Raw genomic sequence first — 16573 nt, forward strand, 5'->3', positions numbered from 1 at the left:
TTTATTTATACAACATAATAAAGGTAATGGTTTATGGTAACCCTACAAGATTTTGGCACCTATTTTAGTCTTTCTTCAAATATTTATGTGTGTACATACAGACATACACATACATACATATATATGAAGTATAAAATATATTTAATGTATACCACAATGTACTGTGTATGAAATTATTTTTAACTTCTTATTAAGGAATGTATATATGTCATAAGAGTGCAGCTCAATAAATTTTTACAAACTGAACCCACCCACATGATCGGCACCAAGATAAAGAAACAGATCGTTACCAGCACCTGTCACTGAACTAACTTTTTACCCTCAATGGGAGGACATAGCATTTACATATGTTTTCACAAAATGATTTTCAATGACCACATAGTATTCCAAAGAATACATCTGCCATAAATTGTGTTATCTGTTTTTACTGGATCTATAGTTCATTTCCAATTTTTCACTAATAAAAATATGCTAATGTGAATTTTCTGGCAACTATATCCTGCTCACATCACTGACTATGTCTGAAGGGTAAAGCCTGGACATGGAATTTAAGGACCAAGATACACAGGCTTTTGATATGTGCTGCCAAATTGTCCTCGAAAGAGAAAGTACGTGCACTCTCACATCCGCACCGACGGGCTTGTTTCCCCTCACTCCTGCCAGTTCTGGCTGTCATCTTTCTGTTTTGTTTGTGGGGATGGTTGTGTTTTCCTGGACCTCTCTTGGTCCTCTATCTGGCTGTGTCCCTTTGCCCCCAGTTTTTGGGTCTGAGGAGGAACTCTACTGAGTCTGTCACCTCTACAGCTCCAGCCAGCCTGCCAGTCACATGGTGCCCTTTGAATGCCCCCCCCCCCAGAGATTTTTCTTTTTTTTTAATGTAAAGCTCATGTAAACCACTGAAGATATATTTCAGTTGAAGGAAGAAAACAGAAGCAGCAGCCGTCTCCACCACCAGGAGCAAACACACTGTGCGCTTTCGTCTGTGCAAGGGTGAGGGGTCAACACGGAACTTTTCAAGCACAGGTTGTGGCAAGCTGATCTATCCAAGTTTCCCTAAAAGTCCAAGCCTGTTGCATTTTTGATTCCATCTCTCCTTCTACCCTGATATCGTGTGGTCTGCCGATTACAAAAGACGATGGCGGTGGGATGGTGGGAGCACCTTTACAGCAGAGATGCATGCGCCCTCTGTCTTTGAGGCCTCCTGATGACCTTTAGCCTTTGATACTCTCTTGGAAACCCAAAAGAGAGGAATTAACTGTATAGGTTCGTGAGCTACCTGTAGAGTGGGCTGGAGATCTCAGGTGGTCTTGAGAGCCAGGGGTCTCTTGCCAGAGGCAGTTTATCACATCTGCTATTCAAACTGTGTTCATGATAATTGTTCTTCTAAGATCCATGCCAACCCACCAAACAAGACTGGCATGACACCAGGGGCTTCACAAGATCTAAAATCATTGCTGGCAGAGCTGCCAAAACAACATGCAAAATCACTCCTAGAGTGCAGGGCCCTGTCGTCTTTGCCAGTCAACCTGAGTGATGCTCTCCTAAGGAGGCAGGAAGAACCTGTGGGAGTATCCCTGCATCTCTGCCTGTCAGGCCCTTGTTGAGTGTTCTCACAATGAAAGCATTTTGGCAGGTGTCTAAGAGATTATTTGCCCACGTGTTGAAACAAATCTCACCAGGATCCTACAAATCCCTCTTAAAGGAAAAGGCATCTGGCCCAGTTTTTAAACCATTGGTGATCCTTTGCAAATACTTATTCAGCTTTTATTTAAATTTGAACTAATCTTCAACAGTTGGTATTTAAACTAGAAATTTGGAAAGGAAAATCTCTACTTCATCTATAATCAGAATTGGTTTCAAAGGTGGGGCCTGCCCAAGTTTGCATACTTTGTGACACATTTTAAAAATAAATGGTTTGATCTGATTAGTAACTTCTTGTTGCTGTTCTATGCTAGTCGTTCTCAAGAGTGGGATCTGTGAACCAGCAACATAAGCATTACCTGGGAACTTGGGGGAAATGCAGAAACTCAGGGGTTGGGGCCAGCAATCTGTGTTTAACAAACAGCACCTAGACAAAAGCAAATCACAGTGCTTTATAAAAAACAAGTGGAAGGAGAGAATTCATATGTATGGATTCCAGATCAAATATGTAATGACTTATTCTGAAGAAAAAGCCAAGGAGTTTGAAATTAACTGGTAAAGTGACTAGGCTGAGCTAGTGAAAAATATAAAATGCCCAGTATTTTAGATATAATTCAGTTGTATTACTTTTATATAATAACCTAAATTGGACTGGTCGAGTATTGCCAAGAGCATTTCCCAAAAGGAATCTGTAACTGCTCTAATGAAGAGATAGATATTAGGTGTTACTCACATCTTTGTTGTTTATGGAAACTCAGTCATATCCATGGTAAAAAGAGTTATGTTTCCTTCTTCTCTTGGCATTGGATTCTGACAGTTCCAGTTTCAAATCCTAGCCTCACCCATGAAACATTCATGTGACCACCCACCCCCACACCCAGCTTGTTACCCTCTCAGTGCCTAGATTTCCACATCTGTAAGTAATATGGAATTCGAATATTTACCTCATTGTACTGCTGTGAAGATTAAATGAGGTGATGCATGGAAATCTGGGCATGATGCCCAGTTCATCAAACACACCCATTTACTAATAGCCTTCCAACTACTTTGATAATGGCATTTAATTAAACAGTCTCCCCTTCCAGAAAATAAGATTCTGGTTTTTATTATGTTGCCTATGAGCAAAGGTATTTTTTTTTATTAATGTTGCCACATTCTCACAAATCCTAATTAACAGGGTAACCAAATGAGCTTAAAAGCAGATTGCAACAGTGGCAGAAAGACCCAGTGTGTTGAGCAATCCTGTATCTAAGGTGCTGAGAAGAACACAACCTTGGGAGCCAGGAGGACTGAATTCTGCTCTCCCCTCTGCCTTTAAGTCCCTGGGTGACTTTAGATGAAGCTTGTATCTCAGGGCCTCATGGGCAACATGTATCTCTGCCAACAACCCTCTAGTTTTGTGCCAAGAGGCTCCGAGAGCAAATGTGCTTCAAAAACCAAAAGGAAGCCCAGTTGCCAGCTAAACAGTAGGGTAAGCTGTTACCTATTCAAGCTACAAGACAAAAAAACAAACAAACAAAAATGGAGAGTTTCACATAAACCCTGCTCTCAACAGTCATCAGTTGAAGTTATAATACAAACCCCCAAACTGAGGGGCTATCAGCACAGTTTCCCACGTGACTGTAATAGCGTTTGGAGAACTGGATCTGTCATAAAAGCAATGCAAACTCCTGACGTTAAAGTTGGTGCAGATTACAGCCAACTTTGAGTATGAAAAATGGTTGTTGAAAGCCTGCAGCCAAGTAGGGAAGGGAAAACCATGGGCTCAAACAAGGCAGGACAAATGTTCGTCACAAGGTTATTCCTATTGCTTTTGAGATACTGTATGTTGTTCCTGACTGGCATTTTTCCATTTGTTCTTTGCTGACATGAGCTGGTTCTTTTCAGCTGCCATGTGAAGACCAGATCATCCTCCTCAAAGGCTGCTGCATGGAGATCATGTCCCTTCGCGCTGCTGTGCGCTATGACCCAGAAAGTGAGACTTTAACCTTGAATGGGGAAATGGCAGTGACACGGGGCCAGCTGAAAAATGGGGGTCTTGGGGTGGTGTCGGACGCCATCTTTGACCTGGGCATGTCTCTGTCTTCTTTCAACCTGGATGACACTGAAGTAGCCCTCCTTCAGGCCGTCCTGCTGATGTCTTCAGGTGAGTATGCCTAGACTCGTTCGTGGGCATCCAAAGAGCTTTTGCTTGTCTAGTGCTAATTCCAATCACTTGAGTTTTCAGTCCCCCTTTAGCTTCAGAACATAGCTCACTCTTCTTCAGTGAGAAATTGAAGGCTTGCCACTGGACTGGGAACTTAAAGGGGGGGGTGTCAGATGTCTGATGCTTTTTGCAGTGTCCCAGGATAGAAAGAAGCCAAAGGAGCCATCTTAAAGACTCTATGAAGTGATCCACCTTTGGTGGATACTCTGCAGCCCTCTTCATAGTCTTTGGCCAAACCTGCCTCCTTCTGGTTTGGGGTATGCCAGATATGGATGTGAGTGACCACACGATTATGTGTTAAGTTCTGTGTGTGGAAACCATGGATGCAAGCTAGAATTTGTTCATGGCTTAGCTACAACTGAAGTTTCAGTTATCTACTGCTAAATAGCACACCAACCCAAAATGTAGTGGCTTAAACATCCAGGATGGCTGGAGTTCAGCTGGGACATCAAACACTGGTTCAGGCCTCCCTCTATGCGGCCTTTCCTCCTGCAGGGTAGACTTCTTACTTAGCTGTTGATTTCCAAGAGAAAGAGTCCCAAGCACACGAAAGCAGAAGCTGCAGATCCCACGAGGCCCAGTCTCAAATCACACAGCATCACTTCATCCACATTGGATTGGCCAAAACAAGTCTGAGTGCCAGCCAGGACTCAACAGTCCCCCTGTAGGTGGGAGGAGAGCACAGAATGGGCAGCCGTGTGTAAGCCACTACACATCAAACCCTTTCAGAGAGGATAGTTTTAAATAGAAGTGGTTTCAGAGTCCTCTGCATTTTCAGGGCACCCAAGTGTTGCTGTGCTTTGCCACTTGTCACTCTGCACTGTAACTACCTGCTTCACTTGTCCACGTAAGTCCCTGTGGACTTTTTTTTTTTTGAGGACATAAATGTGTCTAATTGTACATCCAGCACCTAGGCCAATGTTCAGTAGAATTCAAGAAATGCTTATTGGATAAATGGCTGAATATGTGGGTAAAATATACATCGAGAATCCTTTGTAGAGTCGCTGCTTCCTGGTTAACTCAGTAGGATTTTTTTTTTTTTTTTTTTTGAGACGGAGTCTAGTTCTGTTGCCCAGGCTGGAGTGCAGTGGCCGGATCTCAGCTCACTGCAAGCTCCGCCTCCCGGGTTCACGCCATTCTCCTGCCTCAGCCTCCCGAGTAGCTGGGAGTACAGGCGCCCACCACCGCGCCCGGCTAGTTTTTTTTGTATTTTAGTAGAGACGGGGTTTCACCGTGTTAGCCAGGATGGTCTCGATCTCCTGAACTCGTGATCCGCCCGTCTCAGCCTCCCAAAGTGCTGGGATTACAGGCTTGAGCCACCGCGCCCGGCCAGATTTTTTTTTTAAACCTGAGACACGGTCTTGCTCTATTGCCCAGGCTGGAGTGCAGTGGTGTAAACACAGCTAATCGCAGACTTCTGCCTCAGCCTCTCCAGGCACACACCACCACGCCTGGCTAATTGTTTGTTGTTTTGTAGAGAGAGACGGGTCTCACTATGTTGCCCAGGCTGGTCTTGAACTCCTGGGCTCAAATGATCTTCTCACCTCAGCCTCCCAAAGTGCTGGGATTATAGGCATGAGCCACCACGCCTGGCCTAGAATTCTTTTTTTAAAGCTGACCTAGAAATGTATTTACTATAGGCAATTTAGATATGGAAGACTTTTCAAAAAGAAATAATTCCTTTTATTATGGAAAATTTCAAGGGTAAGTAGATAGAAGAGCATCATGAACTCCCGTGTACACTGTGGCACACAGACTCCAGACCAACCCCCCACACTCCCCACCTCCTAGTGTTCACACCCTGGATAATCTCCTGTCCTTCAGTGTGTGCAGGACCCGTGCCTTGATTCTAACCAAGAGAATATGGCAAATTTGACGTCACCCCCATGTGATTACATGACATAATCTAAGATTCCCTCTTGCTGGCAGACTTGCTCTAGGGACTCTCGGTGCCAGCTTCGTGAGGTAAACCACCACGTGGGGAAAGTTCCCCTGAAAGGAGCTGTAGACAGCATCTAGGGCTGAGGGTGGTCTCCAGCGACAACCAGCAAGAAATGGGGCCCACAGTCGTTCGGAGAATTATTCTCGGAGAAATAAAATGTATAGCTTATCCAAGCTTCTCTTCACACACTCCCTGTGTGACTTTGGGTGACCCCTAGCTTCTCCGGGCTTCAGTGACCTTTAAAATGAAGAAATTAAGCTACATACACAGGAATTATATTTCTGGAGGGACTCATGGTAATTTTTTTAGCTGAGATTTTAGAGGTACAAAGACAGTTTTAAATAATGTTGAATCACACCATGAGAAAGCTATTTCTTTGACAGTTTTCTCTTCCTGGTTATATCTCCTTCCAAATAAGGGAAGGAGAGAGACTCAGTGTGGTGCTAGTCTGCCTTTAACACCTCTCTAACACTTACTAACCTTCCTTTTTAACAAAGAGAGAGTGGATCTCAGGAGCAATGTGCAGCAGAACCTTCAGCTCCAGAGTAACAAAGGCTTTTGCCATGCATCCATTTTTGTGGTTATCTTCTTATGTACGTCAAATGGATTTTTATTACTGAATAATAAGATGTTTCCTTTTTAGTGGGTCAGTTTCACAGATTATTAAGCAAATCATCTTAGTAAGGTAGATAAAGGGAGAAGTAGGTGGAGATGGCAAAAACTGAATGTGATGCCAGACGCTATCAAACACCAAAGTGAATGATTCTTCCCAGTTCTCTCACGTTGTGAGGCTGACACTGCCTGACAGCTACAGGACAACTTAATAACTTTTCACAACCCACCCTCCCTAGTGATGTGGACCCTCTTCATTAATACTGCCAGGACCAGGAAAATATTACAAGACACTGTGCATTTGGCAAATGATAGCTGCCTGTCGGAGCCCCAAGTCTCCAATTCCTCTGCAGCCTGACGTTCTAAGCCCCCTGTTTTGTGTGCCATTTCAGTTACACAATATCTTAGACTTTTTCTTCAAAGACTTTTCCAAGAGCCACTACTTCTAAGTTCCTTGGTCCTGCAGTGCAAAAAGAAAAAATGAAAATGATCTGAAAGACATTCCTTTGAGAACTTTTGTCTTAAGGAGTTAAAATGGTCTTCAGTCTTTAAAATGTTTCTCTCTTCATAAACCTGTTCAGTGTGATTCAAGCATCATCAAAATGTCAATTCGTACTCGTTATGTCACTTATGTGACCATCTCATCTTTATCTCTTTTGTGGCATTAGCCACAAAACCCACATTGTATTTTCCCTTTGAAACAATACATCCGAAGCAATAATATGTTGATCTTCTATCTGGATTAAAAATTAAAGGATCCTGTGGAAAATTCTTGCACACTCAAAGAAAGAGAGAAGATAGGGGAGAGGGAGAGAGGGAGAACCAGCAAATCCACAGAGCAGCTTCATCAAATATGAAGGAAAACACAAGATAAAAATGTACAAATTTCCATTTGAGCTAAATAGGGGATTCCAAAAGCCCGTATGGTTTGTTAGTTTGTTTAGACTCAGAAGGGTGAATTGAGACATTAGCCCTGATTCTTCCTTTCCAATGAAGCAGAACCCTGTTTAGATTCCTACTGATACAAACACCTCCAGAATTGGACCTTTGAAGTGTGAATTCATTTGAATTGAAGAGAACTGAGCAGGGGCCTGTTGGGACTCCTGGAGCTATTTGAGGAATTCATCCAGGTTTATAGATTATTTTTGTCACCCAAGTGTCTGCAGCCCAGCTATTCCCCAGTTGTCCAGCCTCCTTGTGTCACCCCTTTGTTTATCACTTTTGGAAACTGACTTGAGCCTCTGCCACATACTGTGGGAAGCCCAGTAGTCTATGCAGGACTTGGGAAGATTTCCTGGGCTTTCCAGGGTCCCGGTGTCCTCTCACTCCAGCTCCCACTGTAGCTGTTCTCTTCTCTGCATGGGGTGACTCTGGCACAGCTCCCCTCCCCTTTTCTTTTCATTTCAATTCCAAAATCATGTGTAAAACAAGGCTGCTATGGTAGCACTTTTACTAAAGGCATAAGGAAAGGGAAAGGCCAGTTCATTGCAGCCTGGAAGACAACACAAAGTTAAACATGGTGTTTCTTGGTCCTCAAGGAAATGTCTTACTATTCCGCATTCCTCCTTTGGCCTCAGGCCTGCTGCAATGTCCCCAGTCCCTTCATATATCTCCCCTTTCTATGCATGTCCATGCTAGTCCTCTCCCCTCTCCCAGGCAGCCAGTGAAAATTCAAAATTGTTCCCCTCATCTTGCAGAATATTTCAGCTGTCAGCCTTCTCCTCCTATACCCTAGGAGGGGGCATCACCTTTCACACCCAAGAAGGTGATCTAAACAGAGATATTTATCTGAACAAAGTACTGCCTCTCTTCATAGAAATGATGCCACTCCCCTGGTACCTGGTCCCTGGAGCACCAGAGTTCACGCTGCATCCCTGCTTATGGCTAAGAGGGAAGACCCTAGATCTGCCCGCCTCCCACTAAAGGCCTGGAATTGGACAAAGCAAACCTTCCCTCTTCCATCTCTGAATCAATGTCCATCTTGTCTCTTCCCCGCAGATCGCCCGGGGCTCGCCTGTGTTGAGAGAATAGAAAAGTACCAAGATAGTTTCCTGCTGGCCTTTGAACACTATATCAATTACCGAAAACACCACGTGACACACTTTTGGCCAAAACTCCTGATGAAGGTGACAGACCTGCGGATGATAGGAGCCTGCCATGCCAGCCGCTTCCTGCACATGAAGGTGGAATGCCCCACGGAACTCTTCCCCCCTTTGTTCTTGGAAGTGTTCGAGGATTAGACTGACTGGATTCATTCTCATAATTCCTACAGCACTACTGGGTGTCATTTCATTCCATTGCCTAGCTCTTTTTTGTTTGTTTTTTTGTGTCAGGAGGGATTATTTGGGAGGGAAAAGGGAAGTAGTCCTTGGCATAGACATGGATGAAATTGCCCCTTGAATGCGGGTACTTGAAACTATTGCATTTCGTTCTCCGGTCCTTTGATGTGAATGCTCTGAAGGTTTTACGGTTGTGGAGGTGGGGTGGGGGACAATCATTAACTCACCAGCACCAAGCATCACCAGCTCCCACCCATCCCCAGTCCGAGACTCGAGTCAGCAAAATGGCGCTGCAGGACACTAAAGAAGCCTTAAAACCAAGATAATACGACCACCTCCACCCAATCCTGATGTGTGCAGGGCTGAAGTTAGCAGAGTACAGACCACGTTTAGTTAGATGTGGCTTTCAGCCTTTTAGGGAAAGACTTGAACAAATTTGCATCTGTTCAAGAGCATGCTGTTTCCAGCGCTCTTTATCGTCTCCTAGGAGCGTAACTTGGAATGCACAGGAATATTTGTGTCCTAAAAAATCAGTTGTCCTTCCAATATCATTTTTATACCCTTATTAGATTTAATTCCAGTTATACAAGGGTGTGACTCAAGGATGTACAGATATTGACTGATTGAGGCCAACAAGGAAAATAATTTTTTTCAGTGAGCCCAGAGAAATTAGAAATCTTCACCAATGTCAGTGATTCTATGGTTTCCAAAAATTCATAGTATTACCTCACAGTAGGAAGGCTTCTTTCCCATTTAGGCTCAGAGAACACTTACAGAAATCAAACCTATTCACAGGGTGGCACCCCTTTTCTGTGGCATCTGATCTGTCATCTCCCAAGCTCCCAAACTTCTTTATCCAGGTTGTATCTTTGCTGAGCTGACAACAGATTTCTCTATGGATCAAATATTCTAATCAAGGAAAGATACGCTAAAATTTCAGTCTTCTTCCAGAGAAATTCTGAGGAGAGATTAGTGCAGCTACATTCTGAGTGGAAGGAAATGCAGTGTTCTGAGGGCCCCTTCGTGTCCTGATGGCTGGGGGATGCTTCCTTCTGGTTAGATCCTCAAGCTCCTTCCCTCGTTGACAAATGTCTCCTAGTCCCCTTTTTCCCTCTGACTCTGAGGCACTGCATAGCTTGACTATCTCTAAACAGAGACTGGCCCTGCTACTGACCCTCCTGTCCCTCTTATAGCACACCCTGACAGATACTCAATAGAAAACACCTGCAGACCATGTGCACACTTACCTTTCCTGCCCAACCTGCCTTCCCAATGGCCCATGCTAGAATAGCTTGTGCCCAGAAAACAAACAGTGACACTTCATCTCTTCAGTGTCAGAAAATGGGCATAGAATGTACCCATGCAATTGAATGTATCTCATTCTCCACTGGCATAGTAGATATAAAGTATTCCTTTGCCTACCTTTTACTGCCTTATCCTGGAAATATTGGGGAAAATAAGCCATATCAGTGAGATTTACCTAAAAACAAAGGAAGGAAAGTCACTGTGAAAACCAAGTAGATGCTTTAAGTTTGGTGGAGCATAACTGGCCCAGAAGTCTGGGTGCCTGAGTTCTACGGCGTGCTCTGTCAGCTGGTAGATTTGTAATTCTAGGTCTTGGTTTTCTCACCTGGTGAATAAGTCATGCTCTCTAAAACCCTTCCTGCCCTTAATATTGTACGCATTTCAAGGGGAAAAAATCTGGTTCCTCTGATTTTTTTTTAACACTTAAATTCCTAACTTTATTAGACAAGAAGTATGGCCCACTTAACAGTTAAGGAACATAAATTTGGTATTGACTTGAAATAATAATTTGACACAATACTAGTCAATCATTTAGAGTCCTTGGAAAAAGAAGAGGAACAGCACTGAAAATTCCAAGTGTGATTGGAAATTATCTGGGAGCAGGGAATTAAATGTTCAATGCATGAAAGCAATTGTACTGGCTTCTGGGAAAAAGGAAACAAGAACATTGCTATGGAACTTGTTACCCAAAGAAAGGAAGTAAGTGAAAAGATTGACAATTATAAGCACGAAGGTCATTGGCAGATTACCTGCTTTATCTACAGACAGATCGTTTTGGGGTTTGGTTTTGTCTAGGCAGTCTCTGGCCAGGCTCCTTAAGTGCTTGCTCTGCTAATATTTCAGCTTCCTCTCTTGACTCCTTGAGGAGCCACGCTTTGGAAGACAAACACTTAGCCACCTCTGTGCTCCAGGGTAACCCTGAGAAGCTCTGCTGTCTGGGGCAAGCTTTCTTTCCAAAGGGAATGAGAGGAAGGCAAGCAGGCAGGGTCCTGCAGCATCAGGCCTTCTGGGGAAGGGTTCCTCATTTTGTTTGACAGGGTCCTCAGTACATCGGACACCCAGATTTGAATATAAGTTCAGAGCCTGATCTCAAGCTGAATCAGAATGCTTTGGGGACTAACCATGATCGAGAATTGGCCAAATGGTATAGCATATAACAGCCATCCAGCCAGCCCAAGTAAAGGAACACTTGATCCTTGGCACCTTAAATGATTGCCTTCAATAGGCAAAGTGCTGGTCTGGAAATCTTGTTGAAGGCTGAATACTTCATGTGGAGTAGGACAAGCCTTAGCCCACTTCAGGTTGAAAGGAAAGGCCATAGGACTCAAAAGATAATGACTCTGAAACTAAACTCCTTCCTTCTGAAGCTGACAGAGGTACTTAGTGCATCTCAAGACTCCATCTCATAAAACTCATTTGTGAGGGATTTGCTCTAGATTTTTCTAAACATTTTTTCATCTATTGTCCAGACTTGCAAATCCAGTGTGGACCTGACGGAGACACCCTTCACACCTGCGCTCCCACCCCCTCGGCAGGGAGACGTCTCAGTAGAGGAGAACACACCCATTATGCTGGGATTCAGATTTATAAATCACTTCCCTTTTAGGGATGAGCGGTGTGGGGTGTGTGTGCGTGCGTGTGAGCGTGTGCGCGTGCGTGTGCGTGTGTGACCCTCAAGTGTACTTTGCTGTTCAATTTAGACGTGCAGTATTTCCAGAAACAATGAAAAAAGTAAGATGTTTTCTTCTTTATGATTCTGCTCAAAACACCACGTGCCGCCTCAGAGCTTTTTCTAGAGCCTCGGTCCTCAATGACGCGCTTGACGTGTTGATGCCTCAGCCCAGCGAAGCCCCCTCACCTGTGCCCCGGGCGACAGCTCTTCAGTGTGCAGTGCAGGCCTGGGGTGGACTGCCAGGCCTTTGCTCTGTACCAGCAACGCCGTTCTTGTTGCTCCTCCCTGAACAGGGGTACAAGCCCTGGCCCCTCCTCGACACTAAGCCCCCCACAGACTCAGCCTCCAAGGAACCGCTGAGCACCCTCGAAGCATGTCATTGTCGGTGATCCCTTTTTATTCTATGGAACTCTAACCTATTCGTGTCATATTGACCTTTTGCTGCATGAGTCATAAATTATGAAATCAGTCTTACGGTTTTTGAAATGTAGCCAGCATTTGTAAGGCTAAACCTTTTTCATGAACTGAATTTAAGTGAATACCCAAGCCACAGTTCCTCTTCAAATGGAGAGTGATGATCGACGTTTGAATCTCTGTGCCCTTTCCAACGGCTATGGCATCAGGTTCTAAAATAAGCTCGTAATTTTTCCTGTTATTTTAATAATATGGAAATATTAGCATAGTGTTTCTTTTGATAGTGATAGACTATAATCCATATTTAAATTTTATAGAGAAGAAATTTTATTGTACTGTGATGTAGATATTTATTATCCAGGTAAGGATTTGCCCGGTGTGTATTTTTTACAATTGAGACATTTTACTTTAATCTTTAAAAAAAAAAAAATGCGTTAAAAACACACTCAAAAAAAAAAAAAAAGAAAAACAGACTGGGGGAAAAAAGGTTTGGCCTTATCACAGAATTTTTACTGTGCTGTATAAATGTTTGCAAATGCGAAAAGTGTGCATTTATAGTATGTTTCCACATTAATTAATGCCGCCTTCAAGAGCAATATTGTGCAGGTAAAACGCTGTTTGTGGCTTTCTGTTGCACAGTTAAAGCTGACCCGCCCTATGCACAAGACAATCAAATATAAATCTGTCCTCCTCAGGATGCAGATAATACTCATGTAAATTATGGAGCACAATGTAAGACAAAAGAAGACACTTTACATATGTTTTGTTGATACAGAAATTATCAGGGCATGAATGAGCTGATGTGACATTATGCCACTTCTTTCTTTTGGTTCTCCCTTATTAACTTGGCATTTTTCATTTGACCGTAGAGCCAAATTGGTTCTCCATGCTTTCCTCATAGAAAATCCTTTTTTTTTTTCCCCCATAATGTTTTCATGCCCTGAGAATCAGAAAAATACTACAGAATAGAAAAAGATTTAGTCATTGGAAGATTTGTGTTTTGCAAACAGTGTTAAGTGATATTGCTAGATGGTGATATTTTTTTCAGCCTAAAACTCTGTTGAAATCTGTGATCAAAATGTTTTAAACTATCCAAAAAAAATTTGTATATTTGGGAAAAATGGATTTTTACATAGCTTTTGTATGCAGATATAAAACTGTAATTATGAATATAGTGGGCGTAGATAAACTCATAAGCTTAAATTCTAAAAAAGAAAAAGCTTATAACAGATATACTTTCCTGTCTCTTTCTTTAAATATTATTATTTTCTACATAGGCAAAGAGTTGCCTTCACTTCTCATTTCAGCTGCTGCCAAAAGAGGGAAACAAGGATGTAAGGACATTCATTTCATAAACAGACATCTATTAGAATAAGCAAATTTACTTGAGAAGAAAGTATGAAGGGAGAGAAGAAACTAAATAAAATGCTGATGGGGGGGTACCTCTTTGGAAGGGGCCACAAAGATGAGGGAAGGAGAGAAGTAAAGTTTTGCAGCTCAAGGACAACATTCATCTTCTCATCTCAAATTATTCAGGAATATTACTCATGGAATTATATTAACATCAGCTGCCAACTGTCAATCTCAGTTGCCCTGAACACATGTTAATTGAGATTCTTTCTATGACAAGTAACAAAAAGCTAACTCAAACTGGCTTAAGCATAAAGCTAATTATTGACTTTAATATCTGGGAAATCAAGGGTATTTGCAGACAAAAGCTTCAGACATGGCTGGATCTGGGTGCATTTACTCAGTATTCTCAGGAAGCTCCTTTCTGTATCTTGTCATTCATGTAGACTTAACATTCACAAGGTCTTTCACCTTATGGTGGCCTCCAATAGTTCCAGGATTAGCTTTACAGCTCCAAATATAGTGAAAAGAGAATTTCTTTTCTCCAACAATGCTAATGAAAATTCTGGCCTAATTCTCATTGGCCCAGTTTGAGTCATGTGCCCATTCCTGAGCCAATCACTGTGGTGAGGAAGACAGATGCATAATCAACCTTATCCTCAGGAATCCTGGAACTGGGTGAGGGGAAAGAAGAACAGTCAGCCTCATCTAAACTATGGACTGAGAGTTGAGGCAAGATGATTCCTCAAAGAAAATTCTAAGTCTTGCTGCTATAAGTGGAGGAGAATTGTGGGCAAGCAAAAGCAACCAATGCCCACACCAAAGGTAAATCTGAAACCACATCCCATTTCGGTACAGCAAGCAGGTCTCCTTCACACAGAGGAAGCTCAGCTCAAAGTGTTTATTTGGCCAGGACATGAACCAAATAAACACTTTCCGAAAAAGTGTTTGATCGCATTCTTCCTGGTTCATGAAAACAGTGGTCCAGGTAAGATGGGGCAAGCATCATTATTTCCCTAGGCCAGATCAGTTCATAGTACTATTTTCTGAGTTTTTCCACTCTTTATTCAAATGACTAAGTATAACCTTTATATATTTATCTCTTTTCTACATTATGTACCTCCCAACTGTATCCTAATGAACATATTTCCCTCCTCTGAGAAATTACTGGATTCATTTATTGTGGAGAGCTGGAACATATATATTCCAGCTAGGTACAATTCTTAACCCCTTTACACGGGCAAAGCCAGGAGCTGTTGTCATGTCACAAACCTGGAAAAGTCTAATAATCTATTAAGAGAAGCAAGAAGACAAAGTTGGTTTGCTTCTCTACCCTCAAAATGACAGCTCACTCTGGTTTTATATTTAGACACTCAGGGCACTGTAGCTTTGTAAGTAAGTGGAAGTAGGTTTGTGTACACAAATTCTGACACATTAAATGTTGTTTAAACCAAAGCAAAGCTTAGTAGAACTACTGAAATGCAGAATGTTACAGATACCATTTGAGCATGTATCTCAAGAGAATTCACTGACTACTTGATGAAAAGTGCCATGTTATACTCTTTATAAGACAATCTACCTACACCATACACTGATGAAATGATAAATGAAGTCTATATCTGTATAGCAATATTGCCTGGAGGCTATATTAAAATGAGAAGAGAATTGCCTTAGCCCAGGTTCCCCAGAAAGCAAAGCTCATGCTGCAATTTTATTAGGCATTATAGCACCCGAGGAAGAAGGAGTGGAGGCAAAAGTGAATGAGGCATAGAAGAAAAGAGAATAAATATAAAGTGCACTGCTAAGTTGGCCACACTTGGTACCCAACACAACTGAGTATTCAATTGTGTAAGACCATCTTCTAAGAGGTCATATGAACTATGCTGATCTGGTACAGTGGCTCATGCCTGTAATCCCAGCACTTTGGGAGGCGAAGGCAGGTGGATCACGAGGTCAGGAGTTTGAGACCAGCCTGATCAATATAGTGAAACCCCGTCTCTACTAAAAATACAAAAAAAAAATTAGCCAGGCATGGTGGTGTGCACCTGTAATCCCAGCTACTCAGGAGGCTGTGGCAGGAGAATCACTTGAACCCAGGAGGTGGAGGTTGCAGTGAGCCGAGATCACACCACTACACTCCAGCCTGGGCGACAGAGCAAGACTCCATCTCAAAAAAAAAAAACAAAACAAAACAAAAAACTAAAGAATTTATCTACTGGCTCTCCCATTATCAAAAATAGGGCTAACTTCCTCCACATCTAGGTTGTATATACCTGGCCACAGAGCAGGTCCCGTGGTGCTTCATGCTTCAGGAGAGAAAGCAATCCTCATGTGGGGAAACTTGGTCTCTACTTCCACAGATGGGCATACCCCACCTACACTGGTTGGCAGATCAGGTGGCAGGTGGGGTGAAGCAAGTTGCCCTGGGCCCTGAGGAGATAAGTGGAACTTGGAGGCTCTGCAATTTTCTGATACAAGGGCTCCTTCAGCCAACAAGTTCTTCTAATTGTCTGGACATGGGCCGTCAAGTTCCAAAGAGAATCATGAAGCTCAATAGACAATCAAATTTAAATTTCACTGTACCATGGACCTGCCTGTATAGGGGCTTTTAATGTAATATAAACTGGTCATGTAAATTAATTGTCCTCTAAGTTACATTTTCTTGCAGTAAAAAATTAAATACATGTAAACTAATCTTTTAATTACACTACCTTAGTTTTTCTTGTAGCTGTTTCATTTCAAGGGCAATTTTTTCTATATAAATATCTATCTGAAAGTTTTATAGAAGCCAATAAAATTTTTTTATTTTTCTATATATAACTTCACTTGGTATAGACATTTTTGGAAACAATGCGTATAAAGAGTAAAGTCAGAGGAAGTTGAAATAAACACTCCTTTTCTTTCAGGACAGACTGATAATGTCCTGTATATTTTGTTTTAAGTTTCTTGTACATGACACCAACAGCAATGAGGAAGATGTGTATAGAGTAAGACATCTTCAATTTACAAATCAGAAAATTCTTATGCCCACAAATCCCAATGGATACAGAGATACGAAAAACACTCCTTAGTTTTACCCTAAGTCCTAAAAAGAGGCTGTAGTCTTATTTGTTGCAGATATTCAGGTGGGTTTGCATTCCAAGGATTTTATG

General features: G+C 42.4%; 1 protein-coding gene and 1 long non-coding RNA gene across 18 annotated transcripts in view; one reads left to right on the forward strand and one right to left on the reverse strand.

The window, feature by feature from the left end:
- Positions 1 to 13302, forward strand: part of THRB (thyroid hormone receptor beta) — a 371482-nt gene extending 358180 nt beyond the window's left edge. For all 17 annotated transcript variants that reach the window (XM_050779475.1, XM_050779478.1, XM_050779473.1 and 14 more), the window contains 2 exons: positions 3529 to 3787; positions 8400 to 13302. In XM_050779475.1, coding sequence (XP_050635432.1) covers positions 3529 to 3787; positions 8400 to 8641 — 501 coding nt within the window. In that variant the 3' untranslated portion in view covers positions 8642 to 13302. The remainder of the gene's footprint in view (positions 1 to 3528; positions 3788 to 8399) is intronic.
- Positions 1 to 16573, reverse strand: part of LOC126948108 (uncharacterized) — a 119075-nt gene that overhangs the window by 60446 nt on the left and 42056 nt on the right. The window lies entirely within an intron of this gene.

Source organism: Macaca thibetana, chromosome 2, assembly GCF_024542745.1.
Source record: "Macaca thibetana thibetana isolate TM-01 chromosome 2, ASM2454274v1, whole genome shotgun sequence".
NCBI classification, from domain to species: domain Eukaryota; kingdom Metazoa; phylum Chordata; class Mammalia; order Primates; family Cercopithecidae; genus Macaca; species Macaca thibetana.